Source organism: Adiantum capillus-veneris, chromosome 20 (assembly GCF_014529385.1).
Source record: "Adiantum capillus-veneris isolate H3 chromosome 20, ASM1452938v2, whole genome shotgun sequence".
NCBI lineage: Eukaryota > Viridiplantae > Streptophyta > Polypodiopsida > Polypodiales > Pteridaceae > Adiantum > Adiantum capillus-veneris.
In genome coordinates this window covers 18,565,490-18,589,211 of record NC_140950.1, presented here as the reverse complement: position 1 = coordinate 18,589,211, position 23,722 = coordinate 18,565,490, and the positions used below count along the sequence as shown (strand labels likewise).

Here is a 23,722-nt window from a genome sequence, read left to right as displayed (position 1 = left end):
TGCAAGTGCAACCACCCCCATGGTTAGTCCCAACTCACATGTTAGATGACCTACGGATCGAAAATTTTGCGATTTGGACACCGTATGGCCAAATTCCATCACTTTTGCACTTTGAGCCTTTCCGCATTAAAAATATGGTTTCCGTCATTTTCCGCAACCTGACCTGTTGACATTGGAAATCCATTCTGAAAATTCATGCGGGTTTCCTAATATTAGGAAACATTTCTTGTCTCTCTGTTTTATTTTTGGCGGCTTATTACTATTTATTAGAAAATAAAAAGAGAAAAATAGCAAAGAAATAGCAAATCACTCCAAAAATTATCCGAAAAATCATAGGATGTCCCGATATCTCGTATGTATTTAAGATAGCTAAAAACTAAATTTTGTACATATTTACACACACCTAGGGGTATATATGTGGCAGTTTCCCCTTTTTTATCACTATTCAGGGCAGAAAATGCAAACTTGGTCAAGAAAATTCGCAATAAAACACAAAATAAGTCGGAAAACATTTGAATACACTGCCCTATCATCATTTTGGGTCCGCATTTGGAATGCCTCCCCCCCGCCTATCTGGAGTCCTCCCGGACGACATTGTGTCATACTAGTGGTGTTGTGCATGGGTAAAACATTGGTGCCTATGCAAGGCCGTGTAATTAGCCCTATGCATGCATACTCGGTCAGTGCATGGAAAAATTAATGCTGTGCAAGATGAGGGTCTTAAGAAGATTGCTTAAGGGCATGTGCTGGCGAGGTTTCCAAGTGGTAGAATGCTTTCAAGAGACTAAGTTTCTCGGACATGGTCAGAACTGGTGGTGGTTTGACCAATGTTGACGTGTTGAGTACCTGTTGATGTTTTTTAGGTTGCCATTGCAACCTGGATGTAGCCGGTTTTGGGTTTGGAATCTTTTGTTTGGGTTGCCATTTATACGAAACGGCAGTTTTGGTGGGCTGTTTAAGAACCCAAACTTGTTTGTAGTGAATAGGACTTTCGGGTTTGATTTGCCTGGGCGGTGGGTGGGCTCGGGTGTACTATTTGGATTGTCGAGTAGCTGTGATTTCCGTGTGGTTGCCTTTTGGCAGCGGGGGTTGAGCAACTGTTGGCTTGGGTTGCTTGGGCCACCAGATCTGCTTGGTTTTTTGTATAGGAGTAATGACATTAGCAGGTTTGATTGGAGTCCACCTATATTTGTTGGATGTTGTCGATGTGTTGGGCACTAGTGGTGGCTTCGCTTTCCAGACAAGTTGTTGGCTAGGCTTTGGCGGTGGAGATTGTGGATTTGATTGTTTTGGCCGCCAAACTTGCTTGTATGTTGGGCGAGGTAACTGTGGAATTCCGGATTTATGTTGAGGCCTTTTTTTGTGTGAGGAAGTGCAGGTTGTGACATTGGTTCTTCAATGTTGACCCGACATGCAGCATCAACAGTTTCCTTTGGCTGTGACGAATGTACAGTTGCTGAAACAGGCGCAGGTGGTGGAGGAAGGACTTTCTGATTGTTTTCTCGTAGTTGCTGATGAGGGACCTCCTCCTCGCTTGCAAACAACACTTTGCTGACCTTTCCCTCTACTTGAAAGTACATTTGGTTACCTGACCAGTGCAAATAAGCGTTGTATCTCCTTTGCCAGGTTGTACCAAATATGATGGGGGAATAATCATCTTGAACATCGCACACATGAAATTGATGAGTGCACAGCAGGCCATTGATATACAAGGGTATCTCCGCCCAGCCTTTGGTTATGATAATTGCATTATTGAAGGCTTCACAGCAGCAAAATTCCGGCACTAACTGAACACCTGTCAGCTGATTAAATAAACTGTATGTGACGTAGTTGTAATGAGCTCCTGAATCCACTAAGACATAGGTTGGAACTTTATCCACGGTCACTTCAATCAGAATGCAAGGATCAACATCTTCATCATCCAGATCAAAAGGAGTAATCTGATACATCCGAGTCCACTTTTTCTTGTTGAATCCATGTTGCTGCTGCTTTCGTTTGAGTTGTCGAAGCCGTGCTTCTTCTTTGATAAATTTGGCTGTAGCTTTTCGACAACCAGCTGCATGCACCCTCTCAAGCATTTCTGGAGTTAGCGGGAGATGATATTTCTTTAACCTGCATCCACTAATCCAATTAGGCATCTCCTCTCCCTCTAATGTGGCAAGTTTGATGGCCCCGCTAGATGATATATCTATAATCAAATAGGGTCCCATGCCTTGCTTCTTCAATTTCTTGGTTTTTTGTTTGAGTTTGTAGACAAGCACATAATCACCTTTCTGAAATTCTTTCGTTAGCAAGTGCTTGTCATGGAACTCCTTCATTCTACGCTTTTGCGCGTAGATGCCTATGATAACTTTCATTCTTGTTTCATCAAGTTTCTCTAGGTCATCTAGGCGTTGTATGAGCTCATGACCTATCCATTCGAGTGCTTGTGCCACTCTTAAAGTAGGAATTAGGAATTCCCTTGGAAATATTGCATTAAGACCATACACCATATTGTATGGTGTTGTATTTAGGACAGTCTTATAGGCCACTCTATATGCCCAAATTGCAGCGTGCAATTTCTGGTCCCAATCAGTCCTATTGTTATTCACTATTTTTGTGAGCAATGTGCATAAGACTTTGTTTGTGCTCTCCGCTAAGCCATTGGCTTGCGGGTGATATGGAGCTGACTTCTTATGTATGACAAGGAACTCGTCAAGCAAGTATTCAATCACTTCATTGACAAAGTGTGTTCCTCGATCACTGACTATTTCTATGGGTAGCCCATATCTGGTGAAAATTTCTTCATATAGAAACTGAGCGGTGGTGCATACATCATTTTTAGTTGTGGCTTTTGCTTCGACCCATTTCGTTAAGTAATCTGTAGCCACAATGATGTATTCAACGTGACTCCTATAGGCCGGTGTGATCAGACCCACGAAATCAATTCCCCATTTGGCAAATGCTCTAGTCCCTAGCATAGGTCTAAGAGGCATATGGTCCTTTTGCATAGGAACTTTTGCACGTTGGCAGTCGTCACATCGCTTGACATACATCGACGCGTCTTGAAGGAGTGTTGGCCACCATATCCCTGCAAACATAATCAATTGCGCTGTGCGTTCTGCTGAGAAATGGCCACCAGCCTGCCCTGCATGTGCTTCCTGTAGGATTGGCAGGTATTCTCTTTCCGATGCACATAGCCTTAACTGATTGTCTTTGTTTCGTTTATACAATTGATTGCCAATTAGTTGATACATTTCTGCTTCCTTTATTATCGCTCGTTCCCTTGTCCTGCTCATTTTCTCGGGAAATGGAGTCCCCTTAAGATAATCGACTATATACTGACTCCATTTAGGTGCTATGGTCACTTGGTATAAGGTGGCATGATCCACCGGTGGTTTGGCTCTGCATTGTGCACATTCTTGAATGTACTTGTGCACATCCTTCTTCATCCGCGGCCAATACACTCCAAGTCGATTCAACTTCCTAGAAGTCTGGTGGAATCCGTGATGTATTCCAATGACCTCTGTGTGAGCTTCAGCTAGATATAGTGGAATCTCATTTGGCTCAACGCATAATTGGAATATACCATCAGCATTTTGACAATACAATCTTCCACTAATCAGCTTGAAGTTCTTGCTTTCAAAGACCACATCTGGTGACATCAGTCGTTCAGGCCCTACTGAAACTTGTCCGATAGACAGGATTTGGACGATTTTGTGACTCCATCGAGGAATCATTTCTATATTGAAAAGGTAAGCGTCAGGCAGATCATCATCAATCCTCATTGGTGGCTCTCCACTTAAGATTCGAGACAGATGATCAGCTCGTTGGTGGGTTGTACCTTTTTTAACTACTACAGTGAAGTCAAATTCTAGCAATATGATGAACCATCTGACGATTCTTCCCGTATTGCATGGTTTGTTCGCCAAGTAGAGTAGTGCTTGATGATCTACAAAGAAGGTGAAATGATTGGCTAGAAGATAGTGTCTGAACTTCTTTACAGCGTATATCATTCCCAAACCTTCTCTTTAAATGGTGGTATAATTCTTCTCAGCACTATTCAGCTGTCTACTGGCGTAAGATATTGGGAAATCCATATTGCCGTCACCAGGTTGAGCTAAGATACACCCAATCGCTATAGCTGAAGCATCTATGTGAACATGGAATTCTTTCGTCCAATCTGGAGCCTTGAGGATAGGAGCCGTGATCAGCGCTTCCTTTAGCTTTCTAAAGTATTCCTCACATTCTTCAATCCATTTGAATTCAGTGATAAGGGCATACAAAGGTCGTGCAATCACATCATACATGTAGATAAATCTGCGATAGTATCCACAATGGCCCATAAAAGCTTGCATGCCTTTGGCATTTGTAGATCTGGGCAATTCCATTATGACTTTAATCTTTTCAAGATTTGTGGATATCCCATTTGCTGACACTATGTGCTCTAATATCTTCCCTTGTCTAACCATGAATACGCATTTTTTAGGATTCACGCAGATTCTATATGTTCTACACTTCTCAAAGACTTTCTTAAGGTGAACTACATGTTCATCTCTCGCAAGGGAATAAACACACATGTCATCCATATATATTTCCAAGAAATTTCGAAGATACTCCTTGAATGCATGACTCATCACTCTCTGGAAGGTTGCTGGTGCATTGGTGAGCCCAAATGGCATCACTCTATACGCATATATGCCCCATTCTGTAGCAAAAGCGGTTTTGTGTTGATCTTCTGGCTTGATCCCCAGTTGATTGTAACCAGAGAATCCATCCAGAAAGCTATACGCTCTTTTGCCTGCTACTCTCTCTAACACGTGTTCGGTTATGGGAAGAGGATAGTTATCCCTGATTGTAGCAGCGTTCACTTTCTTAAGATTGACACATACTCGTAACTTGCCATTCTTTTTGGGGACAACCACAACAGGTGACACCCTTTCCGTATGTTCAATCTCATATATGAATTCTGCTTCCATAAGTTTGTCTATCTCTTCCTTTATCTTTCTAGCAAAGGTTTCGTTGTACATATATGGACGTTGTCTGCTAGGTTTTGCATCGGCTTTTAGGGGAATGGTGTGCTGACAGATAACAGGATCCACACCCTTCAAGTCCTTGTAAGACCAAGCAGAAACATCCCTATACTCCTTAAGGGCATCGATTAATGTTAACTCTTCCTCTGGAGTAAGATCTGTGGCAATGTAGGTAGGTTTAGGCTCTTCTCCAGGGTTTGCCAAATCAATTCTCTTAGCTTCTTTAGGACCATCATATGATGTCCCGACTTGTTTATTCTCTCGAACAGGCTGTTCCAAACATATACGCCTATCCTGAATAGTATATTGCTTGTAGTGGGAAGGAACACTGATTCCATCCTGCACTGAAGTGCTTCCTTATGTGCTATTTGATAGCTCTGTGGTCCATTCTTCGTTGGTGTGCAAGCTTTTCTTGGCTAAATTCTCTCGTCGTCGTTCACGTTGCGCTTTTTTAGCGAAAATATTGCTTTTAGTCTCAGGTTCTTTTTTAGGTGGCTGATTCTTCATTCTTCGTTTTGTTTCTCTGAAATACATCCCCGTTACCCCATCTTTAATGCAGTCTTCAGCCTTGACTAGCATTAAGAACTGTAATTTGCTTTCTAGCTCCGGCATCGGGTTGGTTTTCTTGTATCTTCTCTGGATCTTCCTTTTGTAGCGCTGCAATTTATAGTGGGGTGGTCTAGGTATCGTCAAAGGAATCCTCATTTCATCCTCAGACTCACTATGCTTCCCACTCGAGTGTTCGTCATCTGCATCTTCTATGAAGAGGCACTCTCGTTGGATCCCTTCGTTTTTTGACTCAGTGTCGTCTATCGTCTCTTGAGCTGAAGAGCAAGGAGTTAAGTCCCTGATAGAGATTTCATCCTGAATTGTCAGGCATTGGACTTTCTTCTCTATCTCATCGACTTCATTGACCATTGTAGTCTCCTCATTGCCTTTGTCTATCGTGTGAAGTGCTTTTAGCATGCGTAGGGGGACTAAGTCCAAACCTTCACTGTCACAAAACTTTGTGGGAGTGGTCTCGTTAGTGCTTACATCAAGTGTAGCTAAGATCAACATCCATTCCAAAGGCTCGAAGGCTTCTTTTGGAAATGGCTCTGCAATATATGCATCATCCACTACACTTCTTTCCAGTTTGCACTCATTTCTATCCAAGCTTCCATTGTCTGAAGCTCCGCACATCCATAGTTGAGGTTTTTCAACCAGAAATGCTTGAATTTTGGAATTAGCTGCTGTGGCTGAGTCAAAATCCTCCACAGGTGTTCGCTGCACATCATGATAAGAGTAATCTTCGAGGTTTATCCTTGTGATGTTGTCCATGTGGCGAAGATATAGGTAGTTGTAGCCCCAGTCTTGTATCATCATGAGTTGGCGCATGAAGGGTCTTCCAAGAATAACTTCATAGTTATTCCTGTCACCAAAATCAACTACTGCGAACGTATGCTCATATTCTATACCACATGATGTTACGATGATTTTTTCCAATATTCCCAAGGGTCTTTTGACATAACCATCGGCTAATTGTAGCTTCATTCTGGTCTTTCGAAGTGCTAGTTTTCCCCATTTCTCCCAAAGATCTTTTGTAACTATGGCTACACCTGCTCCACTATCCAAAATTGCCATGGTTTTGATGTCATTGAACTCCAGTGGTAGCATCGTGTTGCCTTCCTCACCTTCACAGTAATCTCCAACTTTGTTTATTGGTACAGGTTTGACTCTAGCTTTTGTCTTTTGATCGTCACCCAACTCTGCTTCAAGCGTCTCTTGCGAATCCTTTAGACCCAATTTCTCTAAGCATGTGCTCACTTCTTTCCACATATGTGGTCGTATCTTGAGCAGGTCTACCAACGTTAAAGTGCATCTGACTTGCGTGGACAACAACTCATGACGCGCGTTAGAGTCTAAGGTTGGCTTGAACGACTTTCTTTGAGACGGAAGGATCATAATGTCAGACTTGGCTTCATATTCGCCTTGATAATCAGGGAGTTCTTTAAGATTTTCATCTATGCTCTCTGTCGATTTTTCTGACCCTATGTTTCCATACATCGACCCAGCATCTAGATCGGGCATTTGGCGTTCTACATCAACTTCCTCTAGAGGAGCTGACTCGAGTGTCATGCTTCCATCTTTGGCGTTTTTGATTATCTCCCACAATCTATGAGGCCAATCATCTCTGACTTCAGGTGCCATGGGTGGTTCGTTATAGATGGATTTTTCTGTGCTATTTTCCGCCACTCTATGGTCCAACTCTTGTGTTTTTCTCTCTTCTTCAGCCTGCGATTCTTAAATCTTTACTTGTGGATCAGATTTCTCTTCTAGTTCCTTGAAGCTAGCTTCTGGAACATTCACCTCCTCAGGTATATCAGATTTTAGGTCAAATGGAGGTTGTTGACTTATCCTTTCCTCAACTGGCATCGCAGGAGGCTTTTCTAATAATGCCTGCGCTGTTTGGATCAATTGTTTGCACATTTCGAACCTCTGTTTCTCCAGCTCCGCTTTGGATAAGTCAGCCATTGATTTGTCTGAGTTTGATACGTTTCTATCCTGGCTTCATAGGCTTTTATTATAGCATCTAAGGGTTCACACACCTTCTCAACCAGGACTGATCCACCTAAACTTAGGCTACTGCTCTCCTTATCTTTTTTTTCCTGGTTGTTCGTGTTGTCTATCTTGTTTGGTTCTGCTTCCCCAGAATCAGATGCTACTCTAGAAAGATGCTGTTGCAATTGCTCTTGAGCTTTTGCAAGCTCAGCAAATACAGTCTTGTATTTATGATGATTTCTAGCTCTCTCCTTAGAGAGGATTTTACTTCTTTCTACCCTTCGACTAGGAGCTTGACTAGCTCTCTCTTGGCCTTCATCCTTTTTCTCACCTTCTTTCCCCTTAGCTTGAGCTCGTGTAACTGCCTTGACAGGTACAGTCGCTTCAGTCTCCGATCCACTCAAAGAAGGTATCACTCCAATCTTACTTATGGTCGCTTTTCCTTTATTGTAGGTTTCGTTTGGACAGTCGGTATACGAGTGGGTAATTCCGCATTGATTACACTGAGGTTTGATACTTTGTTCCCCCACTGGACAACTGTTCATCAAATGATCTCCACCACACCGGTAACATGGTCCCAATGGTCTTGGTGGTTGTTGAGGAGGTTGCGGGGTGAAATTTTGCCTTGGAGGATAAGATCTTGGCTTCATTTCTCCCTGCTGATTAGCTATGAACATCAAAGTTCCTTGACCCACAGTCACTCCCTTGTTAGACATCATGGAAGTGTGTGGTTGTGGAATGTAACTGGTGGTAGGATTCAACATCCATGGATCATACATCTCCCCCCCTCCTGTACTGAGTTCTACAGTTTGATCACATCCATAGTTCTCGTCCGTGTGGTAGGGCGGTGTAGGCACTAAGGCTCTTTCCTCTATTGGCTGATTTGTATACATGTACCTGACTGCTGCCTGGGCTTCCCCTGGCAGTGGTGGTTGATGTCCAAGGACATGTTTCGCTCTTTCCAGCCCTGGCTGAACATCTGGATGTCCTGTGGCATATCTAGGTGGTGGTGGTGGTGCCCTATTCATCTGATATGGAGGAATGGCTTGCCCTTGTTGTGGCTGGTACACAGGGTTTGGCTGGTACTTCCTTTCTCTCACATATCCCCTTTGGTGGTAGCATTCTTCCGTCGAATGATTTGTCCACTTTTGTTCTATTTCACACCACTTTTGCTGCCGCAGTCTAGGTTGGTCACGTGGCTGAGGTTGCATCACATGACACTGGGTTGTGGGATGACTCCCTCCACAGATGCTACATAAGCGTAATTGTGGCTGTCTCACATGTTGAGGTGCCAACGCAGCATTGTTGAAACGCTCAAGGAGTTTGTCTATAAGGGCATCGGTTTCTCCAGCGGTTTGCACAGGGGTTGTTGGTCCCGTGTTCACAACACTGGTAGTCACCCTCGAGTCACTTGACCTGGTATCAGAATCCTTTCGGGATTCTCCATATATATTGCAATTGTCGACCAGGTATACCGCTTCTTTGATAACCTCGTCTAATGTTTGGCATCTTTGAATATGCAAATCCTTCTTGAGATTCTCGTCTAGTAACCCTTCTATGAAGAGCAACGCTAGCCTTTCTTGTTGAGGGATCTCCTTGGGAGGACATCTCTCTACATATTGCTTCAATCTCAAGGCGGCTTCCTTTACTTTCTCTTTCTCTTGTTGTTTGAAAGAGTATATTTGTGAGACTGTGTCATGCTTTATCCCACGTTTGGTGAATTCTTGGACAAAGTCAGATAAGAGATCCTCTATGTCAGAGAATGAGCTCTTACTTAATGGCTGGAACCAAGTCATAGTAGTACCATCTAAGGTCAATCCAAAGCCCTCATATTGCGTATGGAAGTCATGTACTTGCTCTGCTCTTAGCACTTTTCTAAAGGCAGAAGCATGGGCATATGGATCCCCAGATCCTGTATATTTAGACGGCACACATTTGGCGACTTGATGCGGCCTTAGGGGTCTGAATCCTACAGTTGGTGTCCCAAGTACTTGTATAGTGTCCCCTGTATGTGCAGTAGTGGTTCTCTGCTGTGGCCTAGCTACATTTTGCGTCGTTTGAGTAGTTCTACCTGAGTTTCTGTTTGTCTCATTTTGTCGATGAATTCCTCCGAGAGTTCTTCCTCGCGTGGTGGATTCCTTGTTCCCGCTTGGAACAAATATCCACTCATGTTTGGCACTTGTTGCGTGTGGGATTCTGGTTTTTGAATAGGTTCAAAGAAACTAGTCTGACCAGGATTTTGCATAGGTTTCCTCTCTACTTGGATTGGTCTTAGGATGTCATCGTCCATTAAGTTTCTTACTGGGATTGTAGGCGGTGCACTTGCTGCGGGCTTTGCTACTTCAGGGTACACAATGGGTAACCCTAAGTATGTATACCTACTCATCTTTGCAGCAGAGGTCGGCGTGTACTCCTGACCAAACTTGTCTACGATTAAGAATTTGCTTTCATTCAAGAGGTAGACATACAAAGTCTTATCCGGAGTAGCCTCTTTCTTGTTTACATCCTCATTGACATAGTACGCAGGGGTTTCTTCAGGAAAGGCTTTGTAAATTCCCCATCGAGGATTGTCGGACATAAGCCTTCTAGTGGTGAAAGATCTGAACATGGTTCTATTGTTGTTTTCCTCTAGAGGCGGTTTCTCCTCGACCTCATCATTAGCTTTCGTCTTGGACGCATTTCTTCCCCATTTGTCCGCGACATCAGGGCTTTTGACTATCATGTAGTAAGCACCCTGTTCATCCATATAACCTCCTTTGCCATCATAAGTGGCCAGGACCCTATACTGTAATTTGACTCGATTATCTCCAATCTGAACACAGCTATGGTTCATAGAATCCTTGAAGATTCTGGCATCTTGTCCATTGTTATAGGCATACAACAAGATTGCTGGAGGTCTCTCATGGTCTTTGGAGGATTCTCCCATAAAGTTAACTCCCTCTTTGAAGTTCACTGATGGTTGTCCCCCTGCCATGGTCTAATAGTATAGATCTTCTGATGATGTGTCAGAGATGTAATCCTCTGGGATTGGGCCTAAGGATACCTGGGTGGTCTGATTGACACTCTCTTCCATAGAAACTAGACTCACCTGGTCCCTAAGTGGTCTATGTCCTGAGGGTACTACAGCTCCTGACCTCAAAAACATGAAACGTGCTTAACCTTGGATGCACTAACCTGGAAAGTTACCTTACTTCCAGCTGGCTGTGCTCTTAGGCTCCTGGTACACCCTGCAAGCAGTTTACACACTTTTACTATCTATTTGAAGTATTTCTCAGTATAGAAACTATATATATATACATGCATTCAATGTATAGATTAGGTGGCAAGCCAAATATCACAATTTGGGCACTGGAGACAGTAAGAGCGCTTACTCTCTAGAGGACAGTATTGCACTTTCTGTGCTCACAGGATGTATTTTGACACTCCTAGCAATAGGAACCTCTTACCTGGGCTTATACTCACCTTCTGGAGTCTTCACCTGGGTTGTGGGCTTGCTGGCTTGAGTTATGGTCACTTTTGCAGATTTTGTTGTGTATACCAAGCACTTGACAAGACCAAAACACATCAAATTTGGATTATAACTACACAAACTTGCTTGTTACTGAGCCTACAACATGTGTACATGCTTTCGCTTGGTCAGTTGGCCAAATCTAGGTCTGGAGACAGTAAGAGCGCTTACTGTCTGGACTTGCAGATTGCAGCTTTTTTTGGTACCTGACACTTGCTGTGGTTACTAGAGGTGATTTTAAGTGCTTTTGGACACTAATACCAACTCTGTACACCAAGATGGCTTTTCTAGGTCACTTCAGTCACTTTACAGCACCAAACATACAAACCTTGGGCAAATCCAAATTAAATTGAACCTTTCACATCCAGAACACTCCACACATGTGTCCTACTTATTCGAACCCTAAAACAACAAAGAAAACACTGAGTGGTATCTAAATCCTAAGAAAAAGCAGTTTTTAGGTGTTTTTTGTTTTTTGGATGTTTTTGTGCTTGACCTAACATGCACTTTTGGCACACACTAAGCAAACACTCTTAAGCTACTGAATGCTGAAAACACAACTTTTACACTAAACTACAATAATACTCTAAACTAACAATGACATCGGCAAGAAACTCACCTATCCTAGACTAACAAAGCCAAGGATACCTCGACTTTGGCAAAGTAATGAAAGATTCTTTCCGTACATCCATAACCACACACTAAGGTATCCACTCTAATCTAGGTAGCTCTTCCCCGGCAGCGGCGCCAGTTGTTTTTCGCGTGTCGCTCATAGCAAGCGAGAACCTACTCAACACATAAAGATGTCAACTAGGGACGTCACTGACCCGATTAGGGCATGGAGGCGCTGTATTATTTATTTGGTAGGGCTGTATTATTTATTTGGTAGAGTCAAGTACTGGGCTTGTCGGTCCAATAGAAAAAGGGTAAGAGTGATTGCCGATGAGAGGCGCACTCTAACTGGAACATTCAAGGGATTAGTTGGCTAAGCATGGGTGACCAAGTGTGAATGGGGCGAGCTCATATAAAAGTCAACTAAACCTAAAATTCACTCATTCTCTCATTTGTGCAATTGAAGAGTGATCTTGCTCCATCTCCACCTTCTTCTTCTTCTTCATCTCCTTGTGTGTGTGTGTGTATGCGAGAGAGAGAGAGAGAGAGAGAGAGAGAGAGAGAGAGAGAGAGAGAGAGAGAGAGAGAGAGTGTTTTTCGAGTGTCGCTCGTAGCAAGCGAGAACCTACTCAACACATAAAGATGTCAACTAGGGACGTCAGTGACCCGATTAGGGCATGGAGGCGCGCCAAGAGGGTGTCAACCTCTTGTCGAATACCTATGGAATGGTCATCTAAGATCTCTAATTCCTGTGTGTGTGGGAATACCCAAATCTGCCAAGAACCTCCTACGTCACGAAACTAAGCTAAACCTTGGGCTAATGACCTCGGTTTGACACGAAACTCACCGTAGGCAATTTCCTACATGTCCCCAAGCTACCTAGACCCTCAAACCTGAATTCTGCACCCTGGCTAAAAACACGCTTACTGTCTGACAACAAAATGGAAGTTGTTGGAAACGGTCCCAGATGGTCTCTACAGCTGCGTCTAAGGGAGAGCTACCCTACTCTATGGTTGGTTTCATTGAAATCTACCCTAAACTCCCTAAAACTCACCTGTAAGTCCGTAGGTCGATGCTCGTGAAGTAGCGTCTCGTGGAGGCGGTTGAGCGTGGTGTAGCGACTCTCCCTCTTATTCGCGACGAGGAATCCTCCACGACAGCAAGCGTAGAGCGGTGAGTGACACACCATCGTCTTCTTTGAGCTTACTAGTTTAGGCTAGTTGGATGCTTGGAGCCATCTGTGGCTCGCACACAGTGTATTGGCATGTTCCTTGCATTGACACTTGTGACATACGCGCACATTTTTGGCGCTGTTGCCGGGGAAATGCCATACACTAAGCTTGAGTGGCACTCTGTGCTTCTTTATGGTGCAATTTCAATTGTAGGAAAGGTAGGAAAGGAAGGTGTGTGTGTTGAGAAGAAGGATTTTGTTTTGCTAATGTGTATTTCTTTGTTAATGAGGTTTTGAAAGGTATTGTGTTTTCTCTGTTGATAAGGTGTTAGTATTAAGGTTGTAGATCCATAATGTTAGTTCTATGTAAAGTACAGTAAGTAGGAAGTAGATCTGTTAGAGCTTATGAAGTGTGTTAGTGTGTAATAGTAGGTGTATTAGTTATAAGTAGGTAGGTAGAGTGTGTGTGTGAGGTGCGCACAACGCGGCCGCGGCAACCTTATCCCCCAAAATAAAAAATAAAAAAAATCTTTAAATAAAAATAAATTTTTTATGGTAGGACCGGGATCAGGAATATCTCCCAGACCCAAGCCCAAGGTCACGCTCAGGCTCAAGCCTCAGCCGCCCTTTAAAATTACATATTTTAGCCTCACACATAGCTAAAAATCGACTTTTTGAGAACCAACGGAGCTTCAGGTGACCAAACATTGTGCTGTAAAGCACACCGCAACCCTCTGAGTGATATGCTCGTTTTGAGCTATCACACACTTTAATAAAAAAACCGATCATTAAAAAACATAAAAAAACGAGTGAAAATGGACGCTTAAAAGTAAGCGGTTTCAAGGTTATTCGCTGACGCTTGTAGGGTGCCAAAGACACATGCATCTGCGCTCTGGTCGTGTGCTAGAGATGGAGCAACTAGAGAGAATTTTGACTTATGCGAGTTCTCATTATCCACCTACCTTAGGTTTCAGACCCTCGGCGGGGACCCAAGGTAGTACAAACCAAGACCCGAACATAGCGGCTAGTGACTCTTCCTTTGACTAGGACGTCATGGAGGGTTTTCTAATGCCTAATCCCAACAGCTTAAGCCAAGACATGCATGCCATGGGCCCGCGGTCCGGGCCGAGCATGCTTAGCCGCTTGAAGGAAACCTTTAGTAGAGCCACTCGCTCCGAACATGGAGCTAATGATGTAAATGAGGGGGTGGGGAATTAAAATTCTCCATTCATGACCAACGTAGACCCTATGCCCTTAGAGAATGTGCATGTGAATACTCCATTCACTGCACCCCCTGACTCTTCAGAACTTTTCCCCCCTGAGGTTATATTACCCGATGGTAGAAGCCTTGCTGAAGTGCAAGAGGTTGAGCGATATATCATTGCGGCTAGGGAAAAGGAAATCGAGAGCTTACGCAAGGTGCAACAATGAAGAGAGTTAAAAGTGAAAGATCCTATGCCAATATCTTTTCTAGGAGAGCAATCGAGTGCTCGTGAATTAGCGACCACTAAGGGTCAACCCATAGAGAGCCACATTGCATCTAGTTCAAAGGACACCCCTAGCACCTCAAGCCTAGATGGAGCGTTTTTAAATGAGAAATGGGAGTACGAACTACAAACGGAAACTCTAACTGATGTATAATTAACAAAGTTTTTTCTTCCCAACTGATGTGCCTCCTAGAGGTATTCTTTGTGTTTCCTCGTGTGTACAGGAACGTGTTGCTGTGGTTAGGATTTGGACCTTCCTGGAATCTTTCTCTCATCCACTTTTCAAATCAAGCGTTGTCAGGAGTTTTTTGGAGCAAGGGATTGCGCATATGTACATACACATGCATGGTGCATCAAATAAAGGATTGCCCATTTTCCTTAGCCGGGTGGTTATGTGGGGCCCACATGTGTACAAGTAGGACAGGGTGTACATAGTGCATCAATTTTCACTATTACCAGTACCACTGTGTTTTTCTACAATAATGAGGAGTTTATAGCGTGTAAAACTTCTCGAGGAAGCTATCCGCGGGCCGACGACGTGATGGCATCTAGTGGCGTCAGGAGGGCGAACAAGGTCAATATTTGTACGCAGATGAGGACGGACACAACGTGGGTGTTTTCTTGTGAGAGTTACGCAGAAAGGTCATCATTAGGACCACTTTTTGGGGCCACTTCACGTGGTGGCGAGATGCATTATTGGAAAAAAGATAAGTGTCAGGTGTGCGGATGATGCAAAAAGGTGACAACTATGCACTGCGAGGTCAGTGTTTGGCCTGTTCGAGGTCCGTTTGAGGTCATCTAAAAGGCCAAGGGTGCCCAAGTAATAAATCTAAGTGTGGGAACTGAAAAAAGAGAGAGAAGACCAGAAAAAACGTGGAGAAGAGAGGAGGAACAGCCGCAAGTGTGTTTTTGCTCATTTTGGAGCCTGTTTTGGCCGTAAACTGCTCATCCTAGGTCGGATTTGAGCACTTTGACATTGTAGACTGGGGTTTTGGGCCGTTCCGGACGCGATGGCGCTGTCCGTTTTTCCTGCTGTTTTTCTGTGTAAGTTTCTCCTATGAGCGAAGTTTCTGCTCTAGTTTGTGATTGTATCTGGCTTATTTTACCTATATTGTGTGAGCTATTTGCCCCATTGGTGTTGGCCCAAGTTCAATTGTATCTAAACATCAAAAATTCTCCTCTTTTGAGCTGAGTTTTTTGGGTGTGTGTGTGTGTATGTGTGTGTGTCTGTGTGGAGTGGGCAAGTGGATAGTCTCTCTCCTCTCACTCCAGAGGTGTGTTCCCTATCTCGGCCAGGTGTGTTGTCTAAGCCGAGTGGTGCCCCATAGTGTGTGTGTGTATCTTCCCAAGATTGTGTGTCGGGTCGTTATAGAGGCACTGTGTGTGTTTTCATCCCGCTCACATTCTTTTGATGAAGAATCTCAGCCTAAACATGCTAGGTCAAGTGGGAAATAATCGAGGTCGAGGGAGGTTTGCAAATGAGCCAGGAGGTGAAGAAAGGCCTAGGAATGGTGTTGGACAAAGCAATGGTAGGTTTTGGAGGCAGACGCCCACATGTTATAATTGTGGAGAGTTGGGTCACATCAGCCCGCAATGTGATAAGCCACCAAGGATGGGGGGAGACATGTATCCATTGCCAAGACAGGTGCTAACTAGGTCAAATGATTATGGCATCGAAATTAAGGGAGACGAAAGAACCAGTGGACTGACCCAGGAGGAAAAGGGAAAGACAAAAGTGCTAAGTGTAGTCACCTTGGAGAAGGCATCAAAGTTAGAGGATACATTAGTGATGCCTATTGGGAAGAGGACCACAGAGGATAAGGAAGGAAGAAGTGCCTCAGGTCCTAGTAAGAAGAAAGGAAAGAGCCATGAAGGCGAGGATGTCAAGGCCAAGAGGAAAAGGAGAGCTCGTCGAAAGTTTCATGTTTCAGATTTTCCACTAGGGGATGGGCAATTAAGCTATGACTTGAAGGAGGATCTGACGAGTAGGAAGGCAGATGTTACTTTTGGGCAGCTTATAGAGATGGTGCCTAAGCTAAAGCGACAGTGGAAGAGGATGGTTAACCCAATGGAGAAAGAGCCAGAGAGAGGTTCAGTGAAGGTGTTGGCAATGAACGAGGTACCAGACATTTGTCCAATAGTAGATGTGTGGCATAAAAGGAAAAATTTGGGACAAGGTTATGTGGATGGCGGAGCCCAAATATGCGTCATAACACACTCATGCGTTGAGAAGATGGGTCTCACAGTGGCTGGGGTGTCAGGTTTTCGGATCAGATTGGCAAACCATCAAAAAGTAAAATGCTTGGGTGTTGTAAAGAGCTTAGAAGTGGAGGCATATGATGCAAAGGCAGTGGTTGATTTTCATGTGATGCCAGCAGGGTTGGGAGCATATCCTATTATACTGGGAAGACCATGGTTACGTGCAGTGGGAGCTGTTCAAGATTGGCGACATGGTACGATTAGCCTCTATGGAAAGACAGGTACCAAGAAGCTTTATAATATGGACACAAGGAAACGATTAGAGGAGCTTTATGAAGATGAGGATGAGTCTAGTGATGAAGACTCTTCCATGGTGACAGATGAGGACAGTGATAGCACTACCAGCAGTGATGAGGATGCCGATGTTGCATTTCTTTTGATGGACAAAGAAATCCAGGAGATTGGTTTAGTTGCATTTGCGAATGAGGTTGAAGATGAAAGTGAAGGGCCTTATGAAGTGATTGAAGGGCTGATGCAAACCAAGGTTGAGTTGTCAAAGAAGCAGGAATTGATGACACAAATGATCAGTGGAGACCTCTCAGCTATGGAGAAGGATATATATTTGCACATGCTGGCTAGTTTTCCTGATTTGTTCATTACTTCATATGAAGAGATCAGAGGGTTCAAGGGCAAAGAGATGCATATAGAGCTGAAAGAAGGTGCTAAGCCAGTGCGGCAAAGGCTAAGAAGGATGGGTCAAGAGCAAATGGAAGCCTTGCGGGTAGAGGTGGACAAGTTATTGAAGGCAGGGTTCATAGTTCCAGTGGAGACCACAGAATGGGTGAGTCCAGTTGTAGTCAGTCCAAAGAAGGATGGGAAGTGGAGAATTTGTGTGGATTTTAAACCCTTAAATGCATCCACTAAGAAGAACTCATATCCTCTTCCATTCATCGATCAGATCTTGGATTCAGTGGCAGCTTATGAGAGGTACAGTGTGTGTGATGGTTTTTCAGGCTATTTTCAATTGAAGATTTCTCTTAAAGACCGCACAAAGACCACTTTTATTACGCCATGGGGCTACTATTGCTACACAGTATTGCCATTTGGGTTGTCAAATGGACCTTCCTTCTATCAAGAGAGAGCAAATTGGGTGTTGGAACCATTCATTGGTAGTTGTGTTAAAGCTTTTATGGATGACTTCTGTGTCTATAGCAGTAGGGCTGAACACCATGAGAAGCTGCAGATGGTATTGGCTCGATATGATGAATGTGGAGGACAACTAAATCCAAAGAAATGTCATCTAGCACAGCCAAGGGTGAAGTTATTGGGCCATATGGTGTCAAAAAATGGCATTGAGGCTGATCCAGATAAGGTGAAGTCTATTATTCTTCTTCCATCACCTATGAGTACGAAGCAATTGGCAACCTTTATACACAAAGTGAAGTACATGGCACGGTTTATTCCATTGTCTTCGTAGCTTCTTTATCCATTACAGCAAGTGGCAAAGCATGATCCATTGCAATGGGATGACAAGTGTGAAGAAGTGTTTCAAGAGGTGAAAGAGGTGTTAGGGGGGTTGTCAGCCATGCAGGCTCCTGATTGGGAGAAAGTTTTTTATGTAAATCCATCAGTAGGGGATGATGCCATTGGAGCCATGCTATTGCAAAAGGGGAAGGGCAGCCATTATATGAGGCCAGTGTATTGTGCAAGCCGAGTGAAGTTGGTAGCGGAGAGAAAGTTATCGGAAGTAGAGCTAGTGATGGCCAGTGTAATATTTGCTTGTCGACGATTTCGTCATTACTTGCTACCACGGCCTTTTGTTTTCTTGACGAGTTATGCCTTTTTGCCACAGTTAATTAATGGTACTAACATGTCAAATGTGGTGAAGAAATGGGTAATTGAGCTGCAAGAGTTTGAGTTCTCTTTTCTAGTGGAAGATAGTACAAGGGCTACCCTAGCTGATTTGTTGACCTACAAGGAGAATCCCCTTATTGTTAAGGAAGAGGTGGTGAGAAAGGTAGTTGAAGAAGTGCCACAGATCAGCAATGCACATGTGTTGTTCTTTGATGGTTCATACAGAAAGAGCCATGATGCAGCTTCAGGGGGAAGCTAGTATGCAAGAGAGGGTTCAAATTGGATGCGCATAGTAACAATGAGGCTGAATATGCTACATTGGAAGCCGGATTACACATTTGTTTGAAGCATGGGGTTCGAAGGTTGAGCATAAAAGGTGATGCCTTGTTAGTGGTGAAGCAAGTGCTGGGTGTGTGGAAGAGCAAGAACACCTCATTGAAGGAAATGTGCTTCAGAATTAAAGGCCTGTTAAAAAAGTTCGAAGCATGGAGCATCAGACACATTGAACGTGCTCTAAATGGAGAGGCACATGAAACAGCTCAAGGCATGATTGGGGAGCTATTCGTGTTGAGGACCAATTTACCTCTTTATCATGGCCGGGAAAGTTTGGCTCAAGAAGAGGAGTTTTTGCTAACAGGAATCATTCCAAAGGAGATTCAGAAGTCTAAGAAGTATGGCTTTGTGCGTAGAGCATACAGGTACAAATTGATTGGTGATGTCTTATACATGAAAGGGGCTGATCTCGTGTTGAGACGTGTACCTTGGCAGGAGGAGCTTTACAGAGTGTTGGAAGAGAATCATGAAGGCGCATGTGGTGGCCATTTTGCTCTAAAGATCACCTTGCATAAGATTTTGCAAGAGGGGTATGTATGGCCTAGTTTGCACAAGGATGTTCACCATTGGTGTAGGTCTTGCAATAGATGTCAAGCATTTGGGAAGAGAGTGTTGGAGCCAGAGCTACGAAAAACCATTATGGCATTTGATGTGTTTGAAAAGTGGGGGATTGATGCAATAGGCCCGTTACCTATCACAAGCAGGTACAGGGTTTACTCCATTTCATTTGGTGTATGGAAAGGAAGCACTATTGCCTGTGGAGGTAGAGTTGCCTGCGGTCAAGATGTTAGAGAAGTTGCTTGGGTCGCCTAGTGATGCATTCAAAGAGAGGCTCTTGCAGTTACAAGAGGTCCAGTTGGATAGGATGAGCGCATTGGAGCATTATGGGCAGATGCAAGATAAGGCTTTGGCAAAGATAAACGAAAAGGTTAAAAGTAAGGGTATCAAGAAACATGACTTGGTTTTGCGCTACAATAGTAAGTTGGACAACACCTTCCAAAAGAAGTTTCAAATTAAGTGGGAAGGCCCTTTCAAGGTAGTGGAGTGTTTTCCAAATGGCACATATCAGCTGGCTAACCTGGATGGTGTTCTACATAAGTCAAGGGTAAATGGGTTACGTCTTAAATTGTATCATGCTAGATTGATGATGGTGGAGCAAGATGAGCTGTCTGTGGATCAAGCAGTGTTGGTGAGGGATGAGGAGACCTGTGATGCGGCGAGTCTCATATCTCTCTTTGCTGCTGCTGATCATGAATGATCTAGCAGGCTAGGGGATGGGCAAATTATGTCAGGAGTTTTTTGGAGCAAGGGATTGCGCATATGTACATACACATGCATGGTGCATCAAATAAAGGATTGCCCATTTTCCTTAGCCAGGTGGTTATGTGGGGCCCACATGTGTACAAGTAGGACAGGGTGTACATAGTGCATCGATTTTCACTATTACCAGTACCAGTGTGTTTTTCTACAATAATGAGGAGTTTATAGCGTGTAAAACTTCTCGAGGAAGCTATCCACGGGCCGACGACGTGAGGTCAGCAGGTGCGTCGATGGCATCTAGTGGCGTCAGGAGGGCGAACAAGGTCAATATTTGCACGCAGATGAGGACGGACACAACGTGGGTGTTTTCTTGTGAGAGTTACGCAAAAAGGTCATAATTAGGACCACCTTTTGGGGCCACTTCACGTGGTGGCGAGATGCATTATTGGAAAAAAGCTGAGTGCCAGGTGTGCGGATGATGCAAAAAGGTGACAACTATGCACTGCGAGGTCAGTTTTTGGCCTGTTCGAGGTCCGTTTGAGGTCATCTAAAAGGCCAAGGGTGCCCAAGTAATAAAGCTAAGTGTGGGAACTGAAAAAAGAGAGAGAAGACCAGAAAAAACGTGGAGAAGAGAGGAGGAACAGCCGCAAGTGTGTTTTTGCTCATTTTGGAGCCTGTTTTGGCCGTAAACTGCTCATCCGAGGTCGGATTTGAGCACTTTGACATTGTAGACTGGGGTTTTGGGCCATTCCGGACGCGATGGCGCTGTCCATTTTGCCAAATTTCTCACTCTTTTCCTGCTGTTTTTCTGTGTAAGTTTCTCCTATGAGCGAAGTTTCTGCTCTAGTTTGTGATTGTATCTGGCTTATTTTACCCATATTGTGTGAGCTATTTGCCCCATTGGTGTTGGCCCAAGCTCAATTGTATCTAAACATCAGAAATTCTCCTCTTTTGAGCTGATTTTTTTGGGTGTGTGTGTGTGTATGTGTATGTGTATGTGTGTGTGTCTGTGTGGAGTGGGCAAGTGGATAGTCTCTCTCCTCTCACTCCAGAGGTGTGTTCCCTATCTCGGCCAGGTGTGTTGTCTAAGCCGAGTGGTGCCCCATAGTGTGTGTGTGTGTGTATCTTCCCAAGAGTGTGTGTCGGGTCGTTATAGAGGCGCTGTGTGTGTTTTCATCCCGCTCACAGCGTGATCATCAACACAAACAGTTTAGCATTGCCCCTTATCTTTTTGCATCCATGTTTGTCTGCTTTAATTGTGATTGGTAGCATAATATCCAGCACATTTTCTTAGTATCAGACATTAAATTCAATGTAATTTTTTGTCATAATCACTTGTCTAGGTTTAAAAAGGAAGCAGTCCGACTAAGCTAGTTTGACCAAGCTAGGTGTTAGAGATCTTCTCTTAATACCATGGGGAATGCCTTCCTAATAATCAATGGTTACTTAGGTTCTTAATCCGATTTAGGCAGCATTGTGTGAAATGTACTAGGGCTTTCTAGTGGGCTTAGTCCCTATTGACCTTTAGCTTAAGTATTATAAAGGGAGTTTACTAGTGTGATGAGTCTGGGGAGGGTAACAGTGTTATATGATCCCCCAAAGTTACAAAATTAAAATGTTGAAAACGAACAAACAAAATAATCAAAGTGCCACAATGTAAAATTTAGAGCGAAAAGAGAAATCTCAGCTTGATTTGGTACTTCACTCACATGTATCGCCTATGGTACTAGAGCCCTAGAGGTTCCAGTGTGGGTGCTTTTCGTTAAAAAGCAAAAAATCCAAGGCATACAAAATAAGCACACACATCAAAATTGAATCACTGTGAAAAGATTTTGGGTGGTCAAAGAAAAGGGAATAAGTCAGCAGGCGATGATTTCATGAGCAATTCCTTTTATCGTAGCTAACTACAAGGTCTTCTAGGTATAGCCTCTAGTTAGCCCTCGGACATGAAATACTTGGCTCTCGCGATTAAACAACCTAATTGACCAGAGAAAATTGAGAAGCTTGCCCATGGTATTAATAGTCGATCTTTAGTGCCTTTTGACCATTAAATTAGCGACCCCAGACTTGTTTAACTTTTTACCTTTACAACTGTTTATGCGTTTGATTATATTGCAATTTAATGTTTATTGCTGACAAATGGTTTAAAATTCTGCTACCAATCAATTTTTTTGCCTAAAACTGCATATGCTTTTTAATTGTATATGAGAATGCAATTACTGTGCCAATGTTGTTTGATTTTGCAGTGAGACTGAAGAAGGCTAAGGACATTCATCTCAAATGCTCTTCTACCTCAACAAACGAGCTTCAACTCAATAGCTTCCGAGGATGGAATCTACATCAGGAAGGGGGGTATGTTAACCCTCAGGCACATTCCTATCACCTACAATGGGCGCTGTATTATTTATTTGGTAGAGTTAGGTACGGGCTTGTCGGTTCAATAGGAAAAGGGTAAGAGTGATCGCCGATGAGAGGTGCACTATGTTATTTTATATATTAAGCTAGAAGCAAGTACAAAATGCTGTCACAACAGCTAATTCTTGCAGGTTCGTGGCTTGAGGCCACGACCAACGAGGCGGTTTCTAGATTTCATAAGGAAGAGTTGGGAGAGAGTGGCTGAGTCAATGCTATCACCTCTTTCTAAGGGCGTTGCATCAAGTGTCTCCTCTGCACCTTTGCCCTTCCCTGAACCGTTGGCCCCCTCCGCGCCTTTAGCCGCCTCTGCACCTTTAGCCCCTTTGGCCTCCTCTGTGCCTTTAGCCTCCTCTACGCCTTTGGGCTCCTTGGCACCTGTAGCCTCCTGTGCACTTTTAGCAGGTTCCACTGTCCACTTTTCCTTCTTCCTCTTCTTTCTATCCACCTTCTCCTCTGCAAATTTTGATGTCGCATCCGAAAACTCTGCCATCGAGAGAACTTCAGTCGTCATTTCTTCATTGATATTCTCGACTTGGTCAATATCCATTTTAGCAACTTCCTCAATGGGATCACTTCCCCCCTGTTGGTTCTCCTACTGTCCCTTCCCTCTTTATCCTTTTTAACCCTCTCCTACACTTCGGCTTTCAACTGATCTTCTCCCAATCTTGAGTCCACATTACCCTCATCCCCTTTCCCTTCCGATGTGCTGGCATCAAGGTCTTGTAGTATATTTTGCACTTCATCTTTCAACTGATCTTCTCTCAAGCTTGAATCTACAGTAGGCTCAGTCCCTTTCCCTTCCACTGTGCTGGCATCAAGGTCTTGCCATATTTCAAAAGTATTTCCTACACTTTAGCTTTTAGTTGATCTTCTCCCGAGTTTGAGTCTACATCAAGCTCAACCCCTTTCCTTTCCACTGTGCTGGCATCAAGGTCTTGCAGTATTTCTTGCACTGACTTGTCCTGGAACATGTGAGTTGCATTTGACTTGCTACGACCCCAGAGATCCTTTCGATCCACTGGGGTGTTTTCATGGGTGTCCGCACCAAAAGATCCTCTACCTACATATACATGAAGATGAAAGACAAGATTAGATAATCAATTCAGATGATATAAGCATAGTGTCCAACACAACACCCCACTTACTCTTCAATAATGACCTCCCTGACACCTTGGCCATTACCTTTGAAGGGATTGCGGTGTTGCAAAGTGCCTTTCATGCAAATTCTTTTGTTCTCAACACAAAGGCAAAACACAGTGGATGGTTTGATGCCGACATGGAAGCATGAAGGTACCAACCATGTAAGAAGCCTCCAAAGCCTCCCCACAGG

The 23,722-nt window shown here is 43.7% G+C and overlaps 2 protein-coding genes across 2 annotated transcripts; both read right to left on the bottom strand.

Moving 5' to 3' along the window:
- Window positions 1-1,217: 1,217 nt before the first annotated feature.
- Window positions 1,218-1,949, bottom strand: LOC147432190 (uncharacterized). Its single transcript, XM_086491540.1, has one exon. It carries the CDS (start codon window positions 1,947-1,949, stop codon window positions 1,218-1,220), a length of 732 nt encoding a protein of 243 aa, XP_086347666.1.
- Window positions 1,950-9,594: 7,645 nt separating this feature from the next.
- On the bottom strand, window positions 9,595-10,161 carry LOC147432189 (uncharacterized). The gene has a single exon (XM_086493012.1). It carries the CDS (start codon window positions 10,159-10,161, stop codon window positions 9,595-9,597), a length of 567 nt encoding a protein of 188 aa, XP_086349138.1.
- Window positions 10,162-23,722: the final 13,561 nt, after the last annotated feature.